Source organism: Eretmochelys imbricata, chromosome 5, assembly GCF_965152235.1.
Source record: "Eretmochelys imbricata isolate rEreImb1 chromosome 5, rEreImb1.hap1, whole genome shotgun sequence".
NCBI lineage: Eukaryota > Metazoa > Chordata > Testudines > Cheloniidae > Eretmochelys > Eretmochelys imbricata.
Genome location: NC_135576.1, coordinates 59,841,818 through 59,866,761, shown reverse-complemented (window position 1 = coordinate 59,866,761; position 24,944 = coordinate 59,841,818). Strand labels below are relative to the sequence as shown.

General features: G+C 35.3%; 1 protein-coding gene across 6 annotated transcripts in view; it reads left to right on the top strand.

Moving 5' to 3' along the window:
* The window catches only part of ARB2A (ARB2 cotranscriptional regulator A), a 363,023-nt gene that overhangs the window by 213,560 nt on the left and 124,519 nt on the right, over window positions 1–24,944 (top strand). For all 6 annotated transcript variants that reach the window (XM_077817192.1, XM_077817193.1, XM_077817189.1 and 3 more), the window contains one exon: window positions 450–569. In XM_077817192.1, coding sequence (XP_077673318.1) covers window positions 450–569 — 120 coding nt within the window. The remainder of the gene's footprint in view (window positions 1–449; window positions 570–24,944) is intronic.

Here is a 24,944-nt window from a genome sequence, read left to right as displayed (position 1 = left end):
GGGCCAGTCAAGTCATTCTTTGCTTCCGTTTCCCCATCTGTAAAATGAGGATGACGATACTGACCTCCTTTGTTAAAGAGCTTTGAGATCTACTGATGAAAAGCGTATATAAGAACTAAATATTATTATTGTTATTCTGTATTAAATTTGCGTGAGGCTGTTTAGCTGAAATGCCATTATAGTGCTTAGACTTCCTGTAACTGCACAATTTTTTGTTTACGTTCAAAGAAAGCAGATTTTGCAGTCTTTAAATCACATTCTCAGGGTTGTTTTGTTTTTGTTTTGATTTTTTTTAAAACAAGGATGAATCAATGAATTTTTGTGACACTAGCACAAATGTATTTGTGGTTTCTTTGAACAAAACCTTTTAACAACTAGGAATATGTTGCCTGTAGACAAAACTGTCAGTTTGCAAGAGATTATAGTGAATAATATACTTCTCTGTGTAGGATAATGGCTCTCCTGAAGAACATGCAATTTATGTGTGGGACCACTTTATTGCCGAGTCAGCAGCTGAAAACGTATTTTTTGTCGCTCACAGTTATGGTGGACTTGCATTCGTAGAGTTGGTAAGTGTTGACTTTTCCATTGCCCTATTTGCTGAGGGCTTTCACATATCTGAAGAAGTTAAATTTAATGTTCTCTTTCCAAAGAGGGTGGACAATTTAGAACTCTAAACAGCTTTTCACATGGTATGTTTAGGTTTTAAAAAAAAAAATTAAAAACACTGTTTTTTCCTCTGTTGATTATTTACTGAATTATAAGTCAGTCACATAGGGCTTCATGCTTATAGAAGCCAGGGAAGTCCAAACCTGTGGATCCTAACTGGTGGTATGTATGCAAAAAAAGGGAGAATACAGCTTCTGTCTGTGAGTTCTGCTCTGTGAGTTCTGGGTTGGGCTGAATACATGTAAGTACAATGTGTAATGCTCACTGGGTCAGTGTTGTTTTATATGATTTCCTCCAATGCAGTTTGGAACTCAAGTGAGGGAACTTGGAGGCACCTATTGACAGGGAAACTCATCGAGGACCTGATCCAAAGCCCATTAAAGTCACGGGAAAGACTTCTGTTGATTTCATTGGGCTCTGGATCAGTCGCAGTGTGAGGGAAGTACAGGAAAGAGTGTGGACGCAGATTTTGCCACTTCCATGGAAGGCAAACTTGCATATCACTTTCTTTGAAAGCATTAGAAGGAAACTGCCTGTTTAAATTCACAGAATTTATAATGGCTCAATGGGACAACTCATGTGCATAAAATTAAGCATATACATTAGTGTTAGCAAGTTCAGGGCCAAAATGTTCAAGCAATTTTGCACCTTGATTCAAAGCTACGGGAGAACATCACAATTGCACTACTGATAAGTTGGGTTGCTGTGTTTATGTAGTTAAAGTTTTTTGACTGTTTTGCTACTCTGGGAGAAAATAGATGTGTGAGCACCTCTGGTCAAGAGAAGAAATGCTTATATGATTCAAAGATTTTAACAGTTCTTGTTGATTTTTTTTTCCTATGGAAATTAAGGCTATTTCAGTTCTCTCATTGCTTCCACAATCTTTCTTTAAACAGTCTGTATGTGTGCACGTGTTGAAACCTGAGAATGATGTAGCTGATCTAATCCCACAAATGTTTTACAGTCCTGTCAGTAAATTGTACAAATTTACTTTTATTTCTCAAAACAAAATATATCAAGATACCGAGTTTTGTAGTTGTAAATTATTCTGTGTGAAACACATCTTGACTGTTCATTTTGACCTATAATTGCTGCTGCATAAACTGATTGTATAACGTGAGCTCTTTTCAATTATGTCATGTGATTTGGATTCCTTATATACTGTAATAGTATGAAATATCTATTTCCTTTGCTTTTGTGAACTGTGAAGTTTCAAATGCTCAGATTGTTGGATTATCTTGGTGTGCTTAAATTTTGAAACTGAAATATCTGTAGAATTCAGTAGGTTTTGTCAAGTAATACTGTTTGGGTCACTGGATGCATACAAATATATTTTATGCACATTTCTGAATAAGCATTTCTTAATATAAGAAGTCAGGAAATACAAAGTGTGTTTGATAATGTTAAATTTTAATAAACAAAGCACTTACTTGAAGGTATTTTGGAATTTTAGTGAGTAAAGTTCTTTCTATCACATTTCAGTCAATGGCTTGAGATGGCGTGGGTAACAGATGACCAATGTGTCATTCCCATTTGGCCTGTTTCTCTCGTCACACTGGTGGATATTTCTCCACTTTTGTTCTAGTTTAATATGAAGCACACAGATGTTTCAGAACAAGACTTGACTTCTGACCTTGGGGCTTCTAGGGTCAGGGTGCTCAGGGCCTGTGAAATTATCACAAGCTGAGCTAAAGTTTTTCTCCATCACAGGAAGTAACCAGTAAGCAAGAAGTTAAAAAGGAGCTTTGTCATAGAGACAAGATGGTTTCAGTAAGGGTCAGCTTCTGTAGTCTGCGATCTCCACAGGAGGTGCATGCATGGGAGGAAGAATATAATATATAACTACTGGCACATCACATATCTGTCATGGAAAACTAGATCTGAGAAGTATATTTAATGTAATAGTCCTTATTTTTTTTTTAAATTGTGATTAACACCTATTTTTGCATTCGCTGTTAAATAAATAAATCAGAAAACTTATTTTTATGTATTGGTTTTGTTGGCAGTAGACGTTTAGCTTGGGGGTTGCCCCGAATTATAACAGAAACAAATATTGAACTACAATAATAAAGGTTTTATTTTTACCATAATATTAAGTGGTCAGATTTGCTTAATATTTTTCTTCTTTCCTTCCCTAGAAAATATTTTCACTAAGAAAGTTTCAGCTTGTTTTTAAAAGCGGTTTTTAGTAACTAGAAAAATTATGTTTCTAACCTTTTTGCTCTATCCATCCCCAAAATGCTATTCTGTAATCCTGAAGAGTAGCAATAAAGTAAATATAGTAGCTTGTGGAGAATTAATGTCCTAGAGAAAATATTCATATTCATTCTCTCTCTCTCTCTCTCTCACACACACACACGTACGTACGTACGTATGTAAATGCAGTAGTTATGTAGACTCCGTGTACATTTCTCATCTGTTTTCATTCCCCTTGCAGAGGGCAACGTGAAACTTCTGTTTTTTACTTGGAATGTAGGGCCTTGCCTATGCCTTTTGCACCAGATTGTACCCACAGAGAGTAAAATAAACCACAGAGTTTAAAATAAATGCCTTTTATACCTTGTGTTGGTATGCATGCAATGTATGCTGCTGAATGTGTTCTGATTGTTCACAATTATTTAATCACTGAAAACCTCTAGGTTTTCATTGCTTCCTTGGGGAATCCACTCTAAAAGTAACTGTCACTATAGAGTTAAAAGTCCAGAGACTTGACATTAAATGACAGTTAGATTATGGCATTTAGTAACAGCCTATAGTGAAAGTAATGTAAAGCTGCTTTTTTCTGCAGAAGGAGCAGGAGGCATTCAGCCTTACCAAGGCAGAATATCTTCAGGTACAAACTGGTTGCACCCTGTAACACGTTTAGCTGGTGCAGCCAGCTAGCTCTGTTCCATTTACTTCCCCCATGCACACTCCTGTTGGGTGACTTACTCTGGGAGGGAAGCATTTTGGTAGCAGTCTCTGTGCTCCGCAAAGTGCTGGGGCAACAACTATGGCCAGCCCTCATGAAGTCTGAACGAAAAGGGGGAGCATCATTATTCAGTTGCCATTACTCTGTAGCTGTATAAGGTCTAGCTCACAGTCTAGCTTTTAATTTTGATTTTTGGTTGCCAAAGCAAAAAATCAAGATGTGATTTGCAAGATACTTATCTAACAAAGTTAAACTTCCCTAAAATTTTCTAATATTTGTCACAAGGTACATTATGGTATTTTTATTGTTGTCCCAAACTTTTGCCTTTGTATGCACATGTAGGTGTTGATATTTGAGATGTTAAGGAAAACAGAATAAGTCTGCAACATCATGCTTGAATGTACAGAAATGGTTATCCTGTTACTGCAGCGTAGGCACCCAATTCCTCTACCTTACTTGGTCACAATTACAAGGGAAATCATTGAAAGTGATTTAGCATATGTGGGAAGTAAAGTTTCACCAATAAGTGTAATTCGTTATATTGTTTATAGTTTGAATTACAAGTAAGAATCATAAGACTACTACTAAACTGTATCTTAACATTTATTAATTAAAAATTTGTATAGTTATAGTTTGAAATTAAATGTGCAGCAAACAGATGTCTAAAAAGTAAATTATTTTTTAAATACACAGTACTAAAAATAGTTGTAGGTCATGGTCTTTTCCTAATTACTGATTTTGAAAACTCAAAACCTGATTCATGAACATATATTATCAATCTTCTGTTTGTTATCCAACGCACAGTATATTTCAGCTGGGGATTTATTTTCCAAAGCAGCTTGCTGTACTTGATGGTAAACAATAGAATTTGCGCAACTCCTATGAAATTTAATAGAAAGTGAGATTTTTAAGTTGGAATCCTTTTATGTGTGGTCAGTGAAAAGAAAAAGACCTGCCACTGAGTCTTTCTGCCAGTTTTGTGGTGATACAATTTTACTTCATGTTATGAAAATGTTTTTCTGTCCCCTGTTCCTGTATGAAAGATCCACACATGTGTGAGGCCCTGAATGTGCAGTTGGATCCACGTAGTTGGATCCTTGTGCCTATGTGGACCCCCTGGGCCACCCTTGCAGATCCAATTACAGGACTGGGGCCTAACTGCGTATGCAGGAGAAAACAAATTCAGACAGACTAGTTTTCTGGTATCACTTTTAAAACAAATGCATTTCTATGCTTTTACCCTTACTGGGTGACAACTGCTCATATTTCAGAATCTCCAAAAGAATTGCCAGTCCCAGACTTTCAAAATCATTAATCAAGCCCCTCAAAATCAAGAGTTTGGCTTACAAATCATGAGATATTTTTAAATGATCATTTTGGGCTTCTTTTTTATTTGCCTTCTGCTTTTTGAACCTTTGTGATTCATATTGTCAAGTTTTTTACCACAATACCGAATGCTAGAAACTTCCTTTTTTGTTTTTAAATAAATCAATTCAGCTTTAAGAAAAACACCAGATAGCACAAGACTTGTGATAAACTTGTGAGAGATGGCAACATTATCTCAAATTTTCAGTGTTTGCTGTTGCAATGATTGTTCATCAGAGAGCAATCAGGGAATTAAACTTTGGTACATCAGCAAAGGAAAAGTAGTTGAACTGTCTTTTATTTAGATGAAAAACCACCCAACCCATTGTAGTCTTTGACTAAAGCGTTGTATGTATGTATTGATATTAAGTTGTAGATAACACACAGATTTTACCTATAGATTGTTAAAATTTTAGAGACATAGTAAAAAGCTGTAAAGTGCTGATGAGGTCAACATATTACATGAGTAGTTGAATTGCTAAACATACTGTAGAGTGCTATGCTTTTCATACGATAATCTTCCATTGAAAAGTGTTTAGACTCAGATTCAGAAAAAATTACTATAGTTTGATTATTTTAAACCGCAGTCCACTGAAATTACAATATCTGCATTCTTAGGCATATTTTATCTTTACATCAGCTTCCTGCTTCTGTTTTTCCTCTGCTTTCCCATTATTTATGAGTCAATGGAAAGGAGACTTTGAATCTGTTTGTGCTGTACTAACAAGCATTATTAAACTCTGTGTCCTTAAAGTATATAGGTCAGATTCTCACCTGGCATAAATCAGCATAGCTCCACTGAAGTCAACCTGCTTTATTTCTTCAATTTGAAATCATTTTAAGGCCTTGATCCTGTAATATGATCCATATGAGTGGACACTGTGCCCTTGCAGAGCCCCCTTGACCTCAGTGGGACTCTGTGTCGGCAGATTGCAGATTGGGAGCTTTAGTGGTTGTGCTGTTAAACTGTTTCTGGCTTTTTGGGATCACCAAGACCAGTAAGGGGCTCTGTCATGGCCTGGCCTGTTACCTAGAGTACCTTTATGTTGTGCATCTTTAGTTCAGAGCCCAGACATCAGTAGCCAATCCACAAGCACACCTTGGCTTTCACCAGCCTAGTTACTCAGTTAGCACAACAGAGACTTGCTTGGAGTAAAAATAAATAATAGGTTTATTTAATAGAAAAATTAATAGATTCAAAGATAAGAGTAAGGGAGAGCAACATATGTAGGTTACATAGAAAATAACCATAAAGATGCAACTTCAGCCTTTAAGCTTTCAGATTAGGTAAATCTCTTTTCTAATACAAGTTACCTATTGCCTCTGAACAGTGTCCCAGCATACCTGCTGTCCTAGAGGGGATCCAGTGTTTCATGGACCCCAGCACCTGCCAAGTGATGGTCCCTCAGTTTCTGGATGAAGACCAGTCTGTTTGAAGCCTTTTAAAGGGCTTTTTCCTCTCCTTTTTTTCTCTCTCTGATTATAGTGACTCATGGTTATTCAGGGTGTGGAGAATCTAGCTGGGATGTCTCCATGTCTTCCCATTAACTCTAATGGCCCATCATTTGTCTTTTCCTGAGCTGTACAGTGCTACGTGCTTGGTGGTAGTCTTGTCTGGCTGGGGAGGCAGCCCCTCCTTGCTTGATTGCACCACCAATTATGAGCACAAAAATACATAAATCCCTAACCACGGTCTGTATACATATCTCATAATGATCATTAAGTTAGAACACTATAAGCTTTCATACTCAACATATTTTTATTGCATAATAATATTGTATACAATCAGCTGATTCAACCACTTATTCTGTGGGATTCAAACCCCCTGTTCTCCCCTTGGGGTATGTGGACCTTGATTGTCCCATTGTGGCTAATTTATCATTAATTGAAACTTTATTATTTAATGTCCATTAAATTTGCTTTTTAAATTAAACACAATCTGAGCAACAAGTAACAGTTGTACATAGGATACTGTCTATACATGATGCTTCCCTCCTCTGCCTAATCCATAATGGATCCTATCTTGAGGTGTAGCAGACGGTACCCAGAATCTGTTGGTTGTTTTGGAATGGGTTTTAACATAAATCATAGAGGTGGGAAAACACAAGGAGTACAAATTGAAGAAGCAGAAGAGTAGCACTACTGACAGGCCAGGTGACTGGTTGCTTCTCCTTTAACAGCTGCATGGGAAACCGCTGAAGAGACTATAGTGTCCCAGATCAACCATAGCTAGGACACTGTCAACTCCCACAAAAGCAGCTTCCCCAACCTCTGTTGTTAACCAGGGTGCCAATCAGGACCTTGGAAATGGCAAAATTGAGCTGCAGGAAGGTCTTAATTTCCATTTAAAAACAAAACTTGATTGGGAGCTTATCATAGAGAAGTGTTCTATATTTCAAAAACGTCAATAGGAAAAAGTAAATCATACCCATGCTTTCATGTACTTGCAGTCATTAAATGGAATCAGAAAAAAAAGCATCCTTTAACAAATATTGAATTTTGATTAAAGTTAAGGAAAGCAGCATGGACTAGTGCAAGGGTCAGCAACCTTTGACATGCGGCCCATCAGGGTAATCCGCTGGCAGGCCGCGAGACATTTTGTTTACATTGAGCATCCGCAGGCATGGCCGCCCGCAGCGCCCAGTGGCCACGGTTTGCTGTTCCTGATCAATGGGAGCCACAGGAAGAGGCGGCCCACCGACCAATGGGAGCTGCGGGAAGTGGTGGGCCGCAGGGACATGCTGGCCGCCGCTTCCTGCAGCTCCCATTGATCAGGAACAGCAAACTGTGGCCACTGGGAGCTGCCTGCGGATGGTCAGCATAAACAAAATATTTCACGGCCTGTCAGCGGTTTACCCTGATGGGCCGTGTGCTAGGGGTTGCTGACCCCTGGACTAGTTACAATGCCTCCCACAATGGGGCCCAAAGCAACAGTAATAATCTTTATTTACAAAATTTGTCAGGATTATTGAAAATGGAATTCTCAACTACACTGTGAGAACTAATTTTAAAAGGTTATTTTTAAAAAAACCCTTTTAAAAAGAGATGGAGTGAAAGGGTGTAAATAGGAGGAGAAAATGTAGTGATGGGGCAGGAAACTAAAAATTGAGAACTAAGTGAAAGAGCAAAATAAAAGGGGGAATGGTAGATTGTGTGCTTCCATATGGTGAGGACAAGTAAACGATAAACTTTGTACAGAGCAATCCTACTGAGTGGTATTATAATGTAATGACGGGGAACTGTTCCTCACTGATAGTTTCATATTTCAGGACTCAAGCTCTGTAGAACTTGACAGCATGCTCCATGTAGATGAGGGCTGGGGGTCAGTGTGGCCATACTTAGTGCAGACATTTTACATCAAGCTTCTAACAGAATTTACCGAAGCAAATGGCTATATTCAGCAGCTAATACCTTAGCCAAATCTTGGGTTTTCATGGGGACAGCACCTCTCTCACCCCCGGGCAGTCCCCCAGCCAAATTTCCTGCTCCCAACTATGGAGACACTAGAATTTAAAACAAAACAACAAAATTCGAAAAAAAGTTAATATTTGTAAACAACCTGTTTTCCCCAATCTCATTCTTGGAAGCTGCAAAACTATTTTTGCTGAAACTTTAAAAACAAAAATTCAGCCTGAGGTAGACGCGAGCATGGCAAATTTCAGCCTGAGTGGATAAAGTTTGGCAAAGGTTATAAGCACAGAAAATAAGGGACTATATTAGCAAGTGTAAAGCAATCTTACTTACAGGCATTACTACCAATTCTGCCTATAATGATTTATTCATTCATGATTGATTTTTGTTTGTATATGTGCTTGGCTCATTGTAAATCCTATTTTTGTTACATTTTAGCCTGCTGTCATTTTTCCACTTTTCAGCCTAAATAAATGTGGTAGCACCCTGATGTTGGTAGCACCCTGAGGCTCCAGTCTGCCTCACAGACCCATGCTAGGTGCTATAAAAACAGATAGTGGGAAACAGTCCCTTGCCTTCAAGAGCTTATAGTCTAAAAAGACATGGTCTAAAGGGAGCAGATAAAGAGATCGGAGGAGGTTACAAAATACAAGTGAAGAGTTCATGGTATCATAGTCACATGTCTTGATTCACTTTTTGTTTTAATTTAAGTGCTATGAAATGTAGGCATCTGATTTTTTTTAGCTCAGTATCAACCCTATCAATGTTGCTGTTGAACTGACAAAAGGGGTAACTGCAATGCAAAGTGACAAATTTTTCTCCCTTCCCCAGGAGATGAGTGTGCTGCGTCTGCAAGAACTAGAAAGAGGGATAGTCTTGAGCTTGGATCCCCACTTGCTAACTTCACCTAGATCAGTTGCCCAGCCTCTTGTTATTGTTTCCTCTTAATCATTTTCTTATTTAATGTCGGGTGCTTGAAACACTCAGCTGAATCCATATTCTGCAAATTTACAGCATTTGTGCACTTTACCAGGTTCTTTCAAGAGGAGAAGGGCAATGTTTCATGGCTCAGAAATATGTACTGTATATTAATCATCTGCACTGCCATCATTAATATAGATCTTAATGGCTAGTTCATTTTAATTTTCTAGTTTAAAACCAATGTTGGAATGCTAATTATATGTTGTATATAGAATCAGAGCCTTGTGGACGGTAGAGATGGAAAAGACTTGTTAGATCCTCTAGTCTAGCTACTTGCAAATACAGGTTTGTACTCTACAATACAGGGTTTGACAGTCCCAGGCAAAGAAAGTCCCACACTTCCCTTCAGAGACTTTTCCACCGCCTAATTGATCTTGTTAATTATATCTTTTCAGCATTTCACTCCACTATTCTTAATTTAACTTTGGCATACTACACTAAAAAATCCCTTTCACACTGTGGTATAAAAAATCTTTGAGATATTTGCCAACTTTATGCCTGGCCCCTTTAGCCAAACTGTATATAGTTCTCTCTTCTAATTTTTTCTTGTAAGTGTATTGCTTTCTTAACTTCTTAACCTCGTAAATATTTTTTCTGGTAATGTGCCCAGAATTTAACATGATATTCTAGGGGCAGTCACAACAGTCATATCAAGAAGGACTATTATCTCTCAGTTCCACATCACGACCTTTTTTATTTACACAGTCCAAAATTGCAGTGGACTTCTTTCCAAACTCATGTCTAAATTGCTGTCCACTGTCATCCCTATGTCCTTTCAATATTTCTGCTTCCCAGATTTCTCATTCCCATAGAGTATACATGTATGAAATTATTTCCCCCCAGATTTGTATTTTTCCAAGTTAAATCTGGTTTTGTGGTTTTCTGCATATCTCTATGGACTTGATGCAAGAACTTCTGATTGAGGGTCTGTGGCCTGTGTTGTGCAAGAGGTCAGACTAGATTATCATAATGGCCCCTTCTGTCCTTAAAATCTATGACTCTTGGAAAGTTGTTTTGCCTTTACTACTGTTGGCAGTTTCTCCCAATTTGTATCACCTTCACATTTCATTAATTCCAGATCATTAATGAAGATGCTACATAAAACAAGATTTGACACCTGTACCTACAATACCTCACAGACACTTCCCACCTATTTGTTATTTTGCACTATTTTTTGCCAGTTTAATTTCTATATGACAGTGTATCAATCCCAGCCAGTTTGAATTTATTTTACATTTAAGATCCTGCGAGACACTACATCTGAATTCTTTACAAAAATGGAACTATATTGTATATACTATTGCTTTCCCATCATCCATTAATTCTGTAATTTTCTCAACAACAACATTTAAGCTTCTGTCAATACTTGCTCTTTATAACCATATATACTGCTTATTACTCATGGTCAGAGCTGAAATAAGGAATAGAAATTATAGATTCATGCACAAAACCCTGCTCCTGAAAAAGTGATTAGATCAGAATCTCAGGTTTCATTTGGAGGGGAAAAATCTCTTTTAAAAAAAAAAAAAAGTTGTGAATAAAACCTTGTACACATGAACTGAGAAAAACCAATGCAATGGTGTCTGCCTAAGTCTGCAGATAATCTGAAACAATTATTCATCAAGGTGTGAACGTTAATTCCAAGACCCACTGCTTTAGGAAGCTTTGCCAACGGCATCTCAGCACAGTAGTCAATGTATGGAAGTAGGAGGGACAAGCAACAGGTCGAGTCCTCCTCCTACCGCCCAACCAAGCAGTAGATCAGGAAGTTCGAATCCCTTAATAGCTATAATGCATGTCATCTGGACTAGCTGTTTTGTGTATGTTCAGATTTGCTAAGTATTGTCTGACCCCCTGTCAGAGGACAGGATTCTGGGCTTGATGGACCTTTGGTCTGACCCAGTATGGCCATTCTTACGTTATGTTCTTATGACCTGCTCTTTTTCAATAGTTAACAGATTTTACCTTCCTTGTTGGTTGTTCGATTTTCTTTTCTGTTGGCACAGTTTGTGGCATTTAGCCATAGACCTCACAGAGTGGAACCACCATGATGGGAGCTCTTGTCTTAGCAATAATAATCCCTCCCTAATATCCATGAAATACAGGGAAATAAACACTTGGATAAGAGTACTTTGAAGAGCTCTTTGGAGTGATTTGGGTAACAGTCCCTGCATTCCTTTGGGCATATAGACTGTGATTGTCTTTGGTCTCTGTGTGGGGTCTGCAAGGGTGTGTGAGGGCATCCCTCCTGCTTCATGTTCCCATGCAGGGACCAGAAATGATGTGGCTCTACTGTATCATTTTCTTGCTGAATACAGATTTAAGAAAGGCATTTAGTATCTCAGTAATGTTTGAATCGTCAATAATTGATTTCTCTCCTCATCCATGAATATATTCTGTCATGGTTCCACTCTATTCTATCACACTGTTTTTCCCTCTATCATAGGTAGTGGCTCCTCTTTTATATCAAACCCCTGCATCTTCTCTACCATGGCATTCAACTCTCTGCCTTCTTCTATTTTCTGCTACTTTCTACCTCCAAGCATTTTGTTTCCCGATTCTGTCTTTAACGAGGACTACTTTCAAACAGAGCCACTTTTACAGTTTTGCAGTTCAGCTCTGTGTGTTTTGACAATGTAATGACTCCTCCTATCTACCTTTTCTTTCTCTGCCAGTCTTGACCAAATTAAAATGTGGCTTTTTCTCAACTTTCTTCAGCTAAATGTCTCAAAGACAGAAATACTGCTCTTTAGGAAGAGAACCATCGTCAAATGTAACTCAAAATTCTCTATTTCCTTTCTTGAATTAGACCTCCTATTCACTTCTGCTATCCATAACCTTGGCTTTATGCTTCACAATCAACTTTGCTCCCGTTGGCTGAACTGTCTTTCAGTGCTAAATTGTCAATGAACACTATTGCCTCAACTCCACTTTTGCTGAAAGCCTCTTGCATACATTCATCACTTCTCACCTGGACTATTGCAGCTTCCTCCTTTGTGGCCTCCTCAAGTCCTAGATCTCCAGACTCTGGCATGTGCAGAATGATGCTGCCTTGCATGAAATAAACATGTTCCATCACCTCCAATATCATACAGCTCTACTGGCTTTTCATCCAATTCAGGTTTAACTTCAGAATTGCCTTCCTTGATTTAGAACCTTCTATGCACTTGTTTCTTCCTAGTTTACTTAATTTCCTCAACTCTCCATCTGTTTCCAGATCTTATCAGCAAATACATCTTTTCTCCTCGACTCTTGCACTTCTTAATTTCTCTATTCCTCTGCTGTTGGTTTTGGGTGCAGATTTTTAAAATGTTACTGCATAATTTGTGTGCACAGTCATGATAGTTGCATTAACAAATGGTCATCTAGGTATCTAATTTATTGTTTAAATGCTCAAATACGGGGGTTATCACTTTTTTCATACATATTTTTAAAAAAATCTGAGCTTTTTATTTCACTTTGTAGATTTTGTTATTTAGTTCTGTAAAGTGGTTTGGGAAACAGTTTGCATTAAAGATGCTCTGAAATGTAATCATATCAATGGTATGAAAATACTTCTGTTCTTTATTAAATATATATTTACACACCTGGGAGGGGGAAGAAATGTAGGGATCTTGGATTTACGTAGATGAGAGAGAGGGAGAGCAAAAAATATTCATATGTATTCTATCATAATAGAGATTATAATACCTTTAGGTTTTATCAGGCAAATTAGGCTTTTTTAATTCTGTTCTTGAAAATAAAAACATTAAAAAATTAAGAAATGAAAGCTGGCTTACTATTATTTCATACTTTTTTTTGCTGTTTATCTGATTTGATCTTGTGCCCATAGACTTACACAAGTGTATTGTGTTACTGTTAATTTAAATGTTAATTATAATGAAAAGTATATGCTTGGCCTTTGTGTGGAACAGTAGAGATTTTATGAGACTTTAAGACCAGGTTTAGTGGATCAACCAAGGGAACTACAAGTTTAATAATATATTAGAAATTACAAATCCTGCTGGAGTAAGATTAATCTAACTAAACATACTACTCGTGAGGACAACACTAACATTGTGGTAATATAAGAAACAGGTGATATTTATATTTTATCTTAGACTAAAGAAAGGAAAGTCCTAACAGACCTATGTTACACTGCTTTTTCAATATGTTATCAAAGTCTTTTAACATTGGTTGTATAAGTCATACTATTATTATTCATATTAAAAGTTGGTTTTGTAATACAGGAATTTAAAAATACTTCCATTTATATGTTGTATTTACATTTTATAGTAAGGAAACGTGAAACTATCAAATATGAGTAATGTATTAGAAAAATTGTTGTAATAACAGAACTAAACTGATATTTTAATAACTGACAATATTTTGTAGACTTATAGTTTTACTATAACTGTGTAAAATGATAAATAGCTTTAGCTTAATTACTGTTCTGTCTGTTCCCAGTTCCAGTGCAAATTAAAATCCGTGTTAAGCTTCAACTGTGCGGTATCAAGGTACAAGGTGCTCGAGTTTTTTACAAGCTTGATTAAGCCGTCTTATTTGCTTGTCGATATCTGGATTATAGTTTGTCCTGGTGTGGCTCTTGCTGTTTGACAGCAATATTATGCCTTTGTTCTATGAAGTTAAGAGGTGATGGTGAGCCCTTAAAAAGCAGGGAATTTTAGGAGGGAAAAAAAAGTCTGCTCTCCACAAAAATAGAAAATGAATAATGTTGGGAAATCACTCTTTACAAGTCTTCCTATGAAAACTTATTATTTTAGTATTTGTATATAGTTATCAAGTGCCCGGTGAGTCGATATGATCTTATACACATGGTTGCAACTTTGCGTACCTTACCAAGTTGCATTTCAAGTTGAGAATATTTTCTAGAAATAGTAATACTGTATTTGTCCTTTTTTTGAGAGAGAGAGAGAGAGAGAGAGAAAGAGACACAGAGAGACAGAGAACACGTCATAAAATCTTCAATTCCTTCTAAAAAATGATTCAGTACAGATGAGGTTATAAACTATCATTACAATATTCACTGACAGGATAGTTTTCAATCAACGTAATATAATTGTGACATTAGGTCTTCAATACTGTACTTCTTGTACATCGTGAACCTTCTATTATTTTTCTACCTCAGGAAGCAATCTACTAAACAGCATTTAAATACACCTTGATTTCTACCCTGTCAAATTAGCATGTTTGAATCTTAGCTTCCAGCATTTTAGCATGAGTTCACGGTTGCCAAAAGATATTAAAATACTGAAAGTTTATTTTCACAAATTTAAAAGAATTGTTAAACTAACTCTGGTCAGTTTTCTCTCACACTTTTACTTTTTCACTGTGCTGTGTTCAGACCTGGAAGATTTTTCAACCAGGTTGAAATAACCTAGTTTAAGAGTTCACTGAAAACGTGAGGGATTCATCATATATTTACTGTCTGAGGCTGATATAGCTGTAAGGTTTTTCTGATCCCATTGATCTATTGCGCATGTTCCCTCCCTGGGTTGCAGGACGTGCTTCTATTTGCATAAGGCCCTGGGCAAGGTTCTTTCTTGCATTGATTGGCCTGTCCAAGGGAGCCTGATGTGTTCTTGCATTGATCACTTTGTCTTTTCTTGGAAGACAGTGTTACACTGAGTTCATCTCAAACATTCTAGGGAGAAGGTAAAACTTTACTGCAGATGTCTCAATTTTATTCAGATGTTCCTTTGTGTATAGGCCTTTTTTTCCAGGATAAGTATCTTTTTCTTTTATTTTGGATATGCTTCTGCAACTAAAGTGCATTGTAAATTAGAATATATTGAAAAGGTATGTTAAATAAAATTGTCATATGTATACCACTTATGTCATATTATTTTTGTTTTAAAACAATGCCTTTAGCTCCCATCAAAAATCAAAACCATTCTCTTTAAAGATTTAGAAACTATAAACTTAGACATAAAGTAAGATTAGCTATGCTGTTATGTATGCTTAGATTATCATTTTTGCTTTAAAACTTGTAGTTTTTTTAGGTCTATGTAGTGGAGTTAATTTTCACTCTTATAAAAGCATAAAATTGTATCTCCTTTAGAATTAAAACTGTAGCTGGATATTGGTTTTCCAGAGCAATACCTCAGAATTAGTAATGAAGATCATGTTAAATTGTCAAATAAGGTGATGATTAATTAGTCATACGTTGATAAGAGGGGGAAATTATTTCAATCATATCCTGATTTTTACAATAGTGGTATGTTATGGAGTGAGTTGAGAAATCTAGGTTTAAGAGCCAAGGCCTTACTTCTGAGAGAATGGAGCTTCTGAATGTTTCATATGTTAACACTCCTTATTGGCTAGTTGTTAGATCAACATTTGGACTCTGCCACAGCACATATTTGCCTACATATCTGATTATGTAAAAGATGCCCGTTAGCCTAGTCCACCTAACATATATCTGTGGTAAGAAAATTGACTCACTGACTTTTTTGTCAGGTTCAGGTGAAATATGGTTTTACCTGATCCAGTATATGTAGTAACCATGTGAACTTTACCAAGCTTGAGATATTATATAAAAATTGTATGTGATGGCCATTTAAAAAAATAGGTTATAGTTTGTGATAACTAAGCATTTCAAAAATTATTTCTGAATGGTTTTACAAGATTTACAGTGTAATATTTTACTAAAAAGAAATTTTTATAGGTGTCATGGGATTTTCTTTAAAAGAATCAAGTATTAGAGATGCATAGTTGACAACATAAAAGTTCTTCATTAACACACTATTTCATAAATTACATGGAATTATTATAACTTGGTTTATAGTGTGTCTCTCCACAGAATTTATTATATTTTAGTAATGCAACACATTTGGTTAGGGAACATATTCCTTTGGTCATTCCGTGTAAAAACAAACTTAGATAAGTGCAATTCAAGCAGCACATATGAAATTTCATCTTCATTGTCATGCAAATGCAGCAACAGTATAACATCTCCAAAGATGTCATTTGACTATTAGGATCTTTAGAAAATGACCTCTCAAAGCCACAAAGCTAATATTCCTCAAGAAAGCTATATAATGCCTAAAAATTGTCTATCCTTATTTTATATGAATAATTAATATAATAGGACGAGCCATTATTAAAATGACAAAAGAATGTTAACCTATTTGTACATAGGATTTTTATCTGAGCTTTGTATCTATGGCAAATTCTAACTATTCTGTAGTACTAGAAAAGGAACTAGTAAATATATGTCCCAAAATTCTATAATAAATTTTATAATACTTAGAAAACTATTTTCTGTGATTTTACTACATATATAATAAGATCCATGCAGACTGATACGGTCAAATATTGCATTGCAAGCATCATATTATATATTCAAATTTTATGCAGATAGTATATATGTATTTAGTATATGTATTGTATGTACATTTGCCACATTATGTGCAACTTTTTTTATACACTGGTCAAATTTGCATGTTTGAATGAGTGAACATACAATATAGGTATGTGCTAAATATAAAACAAAGAGGGATAGGAGCTGTTTTACTTCTGAAGTAAAAGATGAGTCTCTATATCTCTCAGCAACCTATGATCAAACAATCTTAATTCATATGCAGAAAAGTGCTGTTGCTTAGCTATGTGGGAGAGCTATTGACTGCACGCAAGCAACAGGAACACACCACTGTATGGTATTGCAGGAGATTTATTGAAAACCCTTAGAGTATTAAAGTGAAACACAAAACAGAAACGATTGTAGGCAATTAAAATGAAGAAGAATGATATAATCTCTTATTTGAGATGACCATACTTTTTGGCATATTAATGTCATTATCTCTTTCTGGAAAAAAAGTTACATCACATACTTAGCATACTGTATTTAAGCCAGATGGCTGTATTAAGGGAATATGATAGACCTATCTAGGTACTAATGTAACTGCCACATAATGAGGAGTTTTTGTTACCCTATAGGTATTGCATATCAGGATTTCCTAGTGAGGGATATGCAGTTCCCAGTGATGCCCTTAATATGGTACTGGGATACTTGCTGTTGTGTTGAAATAAATGTTTTAAGTAGACTTATTGGTAATTGGTTGATTGTTGGCGGGTTCTTGACATCAGAGGACACAAGAGGCCTTTTACAGAAAAAGTCTGAATATCCTAGAGCTGTGAAATAAATGGTAAGAAATGTATTTGTCAATTGTCCTATGAAGAATATAACTTTTTCTACACATTTAGTGGAGAAATAAAGTAATGCAAAAAAACCTGGTATTTTTCCAGCTGTTGGATATTGTTATTTAAGTAAATGAGGAAAGACTGTTACACCAACTTTATTTTTCTCTTCCTTTTTAAAGTAACAAAACACAGAATTTCTAGATTGGAAAAATGACAAGGAGGGCCTGAAAACATTCTCTTCTATGTCACTATAACAGTTTGGTTTTGTTTGTGTGATAGAGCAGTAACTGATGGTTATGGATTATTTTGGTATGGGGATCTTTGTGAAGTCCAGATGTTGACAATATGGCTGATACTGTATTGCAATAAAAATGGTTTTCAGTGCCTCTCTCCCACATAGCCATTTGTGTCCGTCTGTGCATTACTTGAAGTTTTATTTAGTTATTGTATGTACTATCTGCCCCTTGACTCAGTCTTTTGAGGAGATTACTGACAGAAATACATTACATGTGGGATATTCTAGTGTGGCTTTGTTTTTTAAAAATGTATGATTTGGCATTTTATTTAACATGATTTTGTAAATTGTTTACAATTAGTTTATATCTTTTACCCAAAAATAGACACATGAAATTGTATAAAGTTTACCAAGAACTCCTCACTAAACTGTTGTAATTTGTGATATATTCATAACATTTCTACAGTGATTTAAATGAACTATACAGCATCATTGCCTCTGAAGTGTTAATTTTTTTTGGACAGTTTGGGTTATGGTACATATGTGTATGTACAGCACCTAGCACAGTAGGTTCTGAGTTTGGTTGGGGCCTCTAGGCACCTAGTGTGATAAAAATAATGATGATGATAATATACATAAATAATAAAGACAAACCCATCATGATTCTCCGAGGCTGCAAAGCCAAGAATTTTCTCTTTACCTCTTCATAAATAAATATAGATTTTCACAGGTAAGTAGAGCCTAAATAATTACCTTCTTTTTATTAAAATAAAGATAATACCATGGGGAATAGCATTGCCCTGGACTGCATTTCTTATGGTCTTTTGCTCATACCACACACAATTTTATATTATTGATACCTTTTGTTAAGTGCAGTCCCAGTGAAGTTTCTTCCAGTTTAATTGTTGTGAGCAAAGTGTCAGCTAAAAGATAAAACCAATTCAAGATTTACTTCACCTATAACTATATTTGGTAGGTTTGCATAAATCTGTGGAAACACTGAGAGTATGTATACATATATGTGTAAATGTGCAAAGTTAAACTTATGTATATAATGCACATTCCTTAAGATTCCTTATTTTCATCCCTCTCTTTCTTTTTCATAAACATTAAAGTAACATTCAGCATTTTTAAAATAATTCATAATTGATAAATAAGTAGGAGATGCATTACATAGGAAATATCTGATACGTTCTGGAAATCAAATAAATATGTCCTACTTTGCAATTTACCACACTCTATGTCTGCCTGTCTATAGTCATGCATGCACTTAAACATGTCACATATTCCATGTATAAAATTCTTAATCGGTGTTAGCACAGTAATTTCTATATCATCAAAGACCTATTGACGCTGATAATGTAGGAGGTATTTTCAGTCCTTCCTTATTTTCCCCTGACCTCTTACACACTGACACACTCCCCTTCAATCACTCCATTTCCACCCAGCTGCATCCCAGGTGAAACTTCATGCTTATGCCTGTCAGCAGCAAGCACACACTACCCTTTTTTTTTCAATGTAATGTGGAGTACGGTCTCATCTCTTTAACCAAGAAAAACACATGGCAGGCACACACTTAAATAAGAAACATACTGAAGGTTATAAAATAACCTCAGTTTTGGTTTTAACTCTCCTTGTAATAGAGGGATAATGAGTAATCCTGAGGTGCTTTCAGACTTTGGGACTTAGGTCATGCTTTTCTCCTGCTGTTAATGTTAAAACAAACACACACTCACACAGACAGGGATCACGCAAGCCTTTATACCTGTTCTTAGAACTATTGAATCAGCATTGTATAAAATGAACTTAAGATAAACATTACATCTCTTTCCTAAATCAAAACAATGCTCAGATTCTTCAGAGCTACTTTACTGATCAAAACTGACTCTGTCAGCAAATCCAGTATAATCTCTATAACATTTTCTACTGCAAGTTGCTTGCCATAAAAGTACTTGATACCTGGAGCCAGACAGTGGAACATCTCTTCTAATTTTAAAGTAGCAGCTAATGTCTATGAATCTTAACTAGAATGGAAAAAGAAGGGTATCCTTCTGGCCATAACACATAACTGTGATCTCACCTTTGGTCCATCCAAACAAGCGAGAGTCAAGTTGAACTGCTTTGGGGGTTTAGGATGAGCTCTCCAGAGGATAGTACCATGACTCATATGAAAATATTTGACTAATTTTCATTGTTTAATATATGAAATATATAAATACTGGATATAACAAAATCTGCAATAAAGTATGCTTTGTATATTTCAGTCACTGAAGTATACTGACCTGCTAAGTTATTGGTAAATTTAATTATTAAAACTAATTTTCCATCTTTTTTTTAAAAAAGCATTCTCAATGGCTACATAGTCTAACTAAGCTTAAGTTTATAATATAAATGTATATCTGCCATTTAGAGATTTTAATGAATCTTAAGCAATTAAGGTTTCATCCACAATTGTACCCTAATAGTTATTGTAAGGTGTCTAAATAAGTATCTCCTGTCATTCTGAGCATTGCATTTCCAGTAATTTGTCTCCTAAACTAATGCATTTTGTGCCTTCTTGACTTTAAACGTGAATCAATTTATAATGCACATTGTAATCTTTTCATAAAAGCCTAATTATGTACATTGCTTTTTAAAATGCAAGCATGAGAGTACATGTCTATTAATGCTTTACATGGAAAAACATAATACAAACATTTTGTGATCTGAATTCATTTAAAAATAGTCACTTGCACTCTTTATGCAAATAAAATTGGGCAGTCTTGTCAGGCTTTATATTAATTTGTTTTACATTAATAGAAAGAATAGTTTATTTGACATCTTATATATGTCTTTTATAGTGTTCAAGGCTTTTCCTTCCACCTGTAACTGGTGTCATCTCATATGATTCTTTTATATCTTTTGTCTTTGTTTTCCTTACTTTATTTTTATTATCTCTTGCCTGTATTTCATGGCAGAACCAAATGCTAATGAACTTATGATGTATACCATTATTCTCAAAATGGGTAGACAACTTTCTCTGTTTGTCAAGACTCTCTGTCGTGAAACGAAAAAGAAATTAAAGTACCTTATTACAAACAGACTGAGGATCATCCTTCCTAATTCAAATACCGTAAAATACGTGCTGAATTTTTGTGAAACTTTGGTCTTTGGAGATACATTTTTGAGACAGTGTGTTAACTTCTTCTTTTGGTATCAAAAGATTGAGGTAATTTACTGGAAGGCATAGAAGTTATATTATAAAATTGTTGATCTTGGACCGTAATAAGGTCTAAATAGTGTTAATCTCCAATTAACAAAAAAAGGAAAAAATGTCAAAACACTCATTACAGGTTTAATTATAATTTCTGATTGATTCAAACCTTCTGACTTTTCTGGCCATTCCAATTTAGTCATTCAGTCCAAGCTGCCTGTATTGTGTATTCAGCAGTTCCTATTAGACATCTTCACAGTGAGTGATTCTGCTGGGCTTTCTGACACCCGCTTTCATGCATGGCCTGCTATTCTGTGTGGAAATGTTTTTCTGAGCTGCCTGGAACACTAAAGACATCTTGGCCATGTCAGATTGTGTATATAATTTATATATATATATATATATATATATATATATATATATAATACACACAAACACACACACTCTGTGTGCATATTAGTATATAATTTAGTAAATATATGTATGTATATAGTGGACTGTGTGTGTCTATATTTGTGTATATATGAATATACTGCACATGTGTATATATGTATGTGTATACACTCTCATAATGATAAGCCTACTCAGACACAAATGTATTTATAGATTTTCCTTTATATAAGATCCCCCATGAATGTTGCTTACTTCCCTTCAGATTTTTGTCTGTTGTTGTTGACACTAGGGGGCACTGCTTATCCTCCGTTGTAGCTTTCTTCTGGGACAGTGAGTAAAACTCAGCTGATTTCTGTAATCTTACTTTAATTAACAATGGAATTCTTACTACAAAATTCTAGGCTGTTTAATTCATTGTTATTTTGTTTTTAATCTAATGTCTACATGTAGTGTTAATACAATGGGTGGAGTCATTTGCACTTACAAACAAATACAGAATCCCATACAGTTACATTTTTATGTATTTATTTATTTTAGTTTGAAATGTCGATCTTGGCAAATCCAGAAGGCTAAGTTTGTCCTGTGATGAGGTTTAGATCCCTTGCCAGCTGTGCTTCTAGCCAGCAAGTGTGATGAACAGCTTTAGAACGAAAGTGAGAGAAAGCATTGAAGAGTTAGTTTGATTCATTTGAACAAAGGTCAAGAGAAAGATAAGCAGAGGACAAGAACAGGAAGTTTAAAAGTATATCTTCAGTAATGAAAGTATCGTCAATTACATTATCCTAAAATGATTTGTTCACTGATTACTGTGTAATTATTTTTTAGCAAATCACTGAATTATGGGTAAACAATAACCACTTATTCCATTCATGGGCTATTTTAATAGTATATTTTTGGATGGTAGAGTTGAATAAATCAGGCCTCTCCAATACATAAACTGACAAATACATTTACTTATTCTTTTACAAATATCAGAAAATTAATATCAATATGAGCCATTCGCTCAAAATAATAATATCCAGGTTAGATCATAACAGACACAATTTCATATTAGTTAAATGTGATTGTGAGATATGTAGTTAAGAAACCACTTTAATGTATTGATGCTTTATACATATGGAACATGTTTCTTAGATATGAAACTCAAACCCTGAAGTTTTACATTTTAAAAGGTAGCTTTTCTTACTCTAAGTTAAGGTAAATGCAATTCTCTGCACTGAAAATCTACTTAACTATTGCTGACTTTCATTTAGCGAAAAATAATTTTTCTATCGAGTGAAATGACGTATTCACAAATAACTGTGCATGTGTGAGTAACAGTAGCTGTGTCTGATACCTGAAAGTGACCATGTTAAAGCGATGGTTACCCAGCATAGCTAAAGTTCTTTCTATATATAAGCTGTACTTTTCATGTGACTAAAACACAACCATTGTCGTACATAATAATGTATTTCCTTAATAATATTTTAAATTATTAGCTGAATTTATGGGAATTGATATGTTAAAGAGCAAGTGACTAAAACAGATAATATTTTGCACCCACAGGCTAAATTAGAAATATGCTTGTTTAGTCCACAATTCTTTTAAAATTGTAAAGTGATTTTTAATGATTGATCCTTATATAGTAGTAATATATACTTTTAAGTATTACAGTATGATCAGACTGCATATATTATTTTATGAAAAATCCTATTAGAAGTTCTTGCAGTGTTCTGAGAGGACAGTACTACAAGTTGTTTTTAATATGTAGCTTTTCTAATTATTACCACATAATATAATAGTCATGAGCAGTTTGGATTCCTACCTGTTCTTTAATAATAGATCTGTCATTTCACAAGAACAGGCATCACCTAGTTATGCGTTATCAGTTCATAAGCACTGATTAATCAATATGAGGCAGATTTTGTAGTCAACATTTTATGATTTGAAATGTTATTTTGGTGGTACTAACTGTCTAGAAGCCATCAGATGCCAGCAATGTTATAATAGCTTTTTTTCTCTCCTAGCAGGATGTTGCTTTTGGCTATAAAAAGTTAATTTCAGATCCTGATATACTTGCATTAATTTTTGAGACATTGGTTGGGTGTAGTATAGCAAAGAATAACATGAACATCACACCACTGTGCTGTAGCTAATTGTTTATTACCTCAAGCCAAAGGGAAACAGTGTTAATGTGCACACCACAGTGTCTGTAGAAAAGTAGAAAACTGACAGAAAAGGTCTTAAAGATTTCTTCCTGAGGGTCTTGAGAAGAGGCCCAAGAAGGAAAAGGAGAAACAATAGCATCCTCATGGCACAGGGGATCATTTTCAGCACTTTTGGGATTTAGGCACATTTGGGAGAACATCTTAGTACATTAAAATAATATTTTATTACCAGACTACAAGATCAGCCAACGGTTGTGCCTCAGAACAGGAAAACTCATTTTAATGTCTACTTTAAAAAAGTACAGTATTTTATGAAAAATAAATGATTGAATTGCCTATCAGCTGTTATGTACACAATAGTTCAATAATATATTTGTACACTTTGGAATATTTGCTGACAGAGATGCATGTTTTCTCTTGGTTGGCTAGTAAGTGATCTGTTGACTCTACAGCTATGTAAAAACATCTCATCAGCACCTATTATAATCAGCTAGAACTTTACTATAAATCATCAGAAAAAGCATCGTGATACACTTTTATACCAATACGTTTATTTTGAAATTAATAGAGAAAAATAATACAGAGTCTGTGCTTGAGATGGTCTAATAAGCATGCCCATGAGACATTCCTTTTTAAGTACTAAATGAAAGCTTTTGCATTACTAACAGGCTACAAAAGTTGCTTAGGTAATAAGACTCTTTTTCTCTTATCAGTAAAAATGAAAGAGGGAGAGAGGGTATGGCTCAAGGGATTGGTAATCAGATTACAAAATCTTTCACTTCTAGGTCACTGGTTCAAATCTGCCCCCTGTTTAGTAGTGACCAAAAACCGTTACCAGCTGATGGCTTCTCAGTGGTCTTTATGAAATAAATTAGTGGAGTCAGTCCTATGGCCAGTGAAAATCACAGTTAGCACACATGCAGGCAGTGTCAGCTGAGAATATTTCTCTAAGTGAGACCAAACTACCTACTAACACATAGAAAGGTCCCTTCAGAAAATGGTTTTAAGTATGTTAGTGGAGCAGCATGAGCGAGGCGTGCACTGTCACTGCCCATGCTACATCTGGTTTGACTAAGGTTAAATGGAAGATTTTATTCTCCAATTCTGTCAGTTAAACACTTTTCACTAGCACAACAGTATGTTGTCAGCTTTCTTACGTGTTGCACTGGTGACTTTTAATTTTATTTGAACTGTACCATTCTAAATTATTTCAGCATTGATGAACTTGGCTAATATAACATTTTTTTAAATTGCAGCAAGTTACAAGTCCAAATAAAATTATTACTTATTTAGTCTGAGAAGAAATATACTGTATTAGCAAGTTTATTTTGGCTAATACATGAAATACTTTTTGTTAATGATTTTGGTGCTGTATTAATGATGTGGAAGATATGAGACTGTGGTACAGCACAGACTCCCATTCTCTACATGAACTCTGTAGTTGAAACATGTCCAGAGAAATGTTGGAAAAGTTCAAATAAGGAGAAATACTGAAAA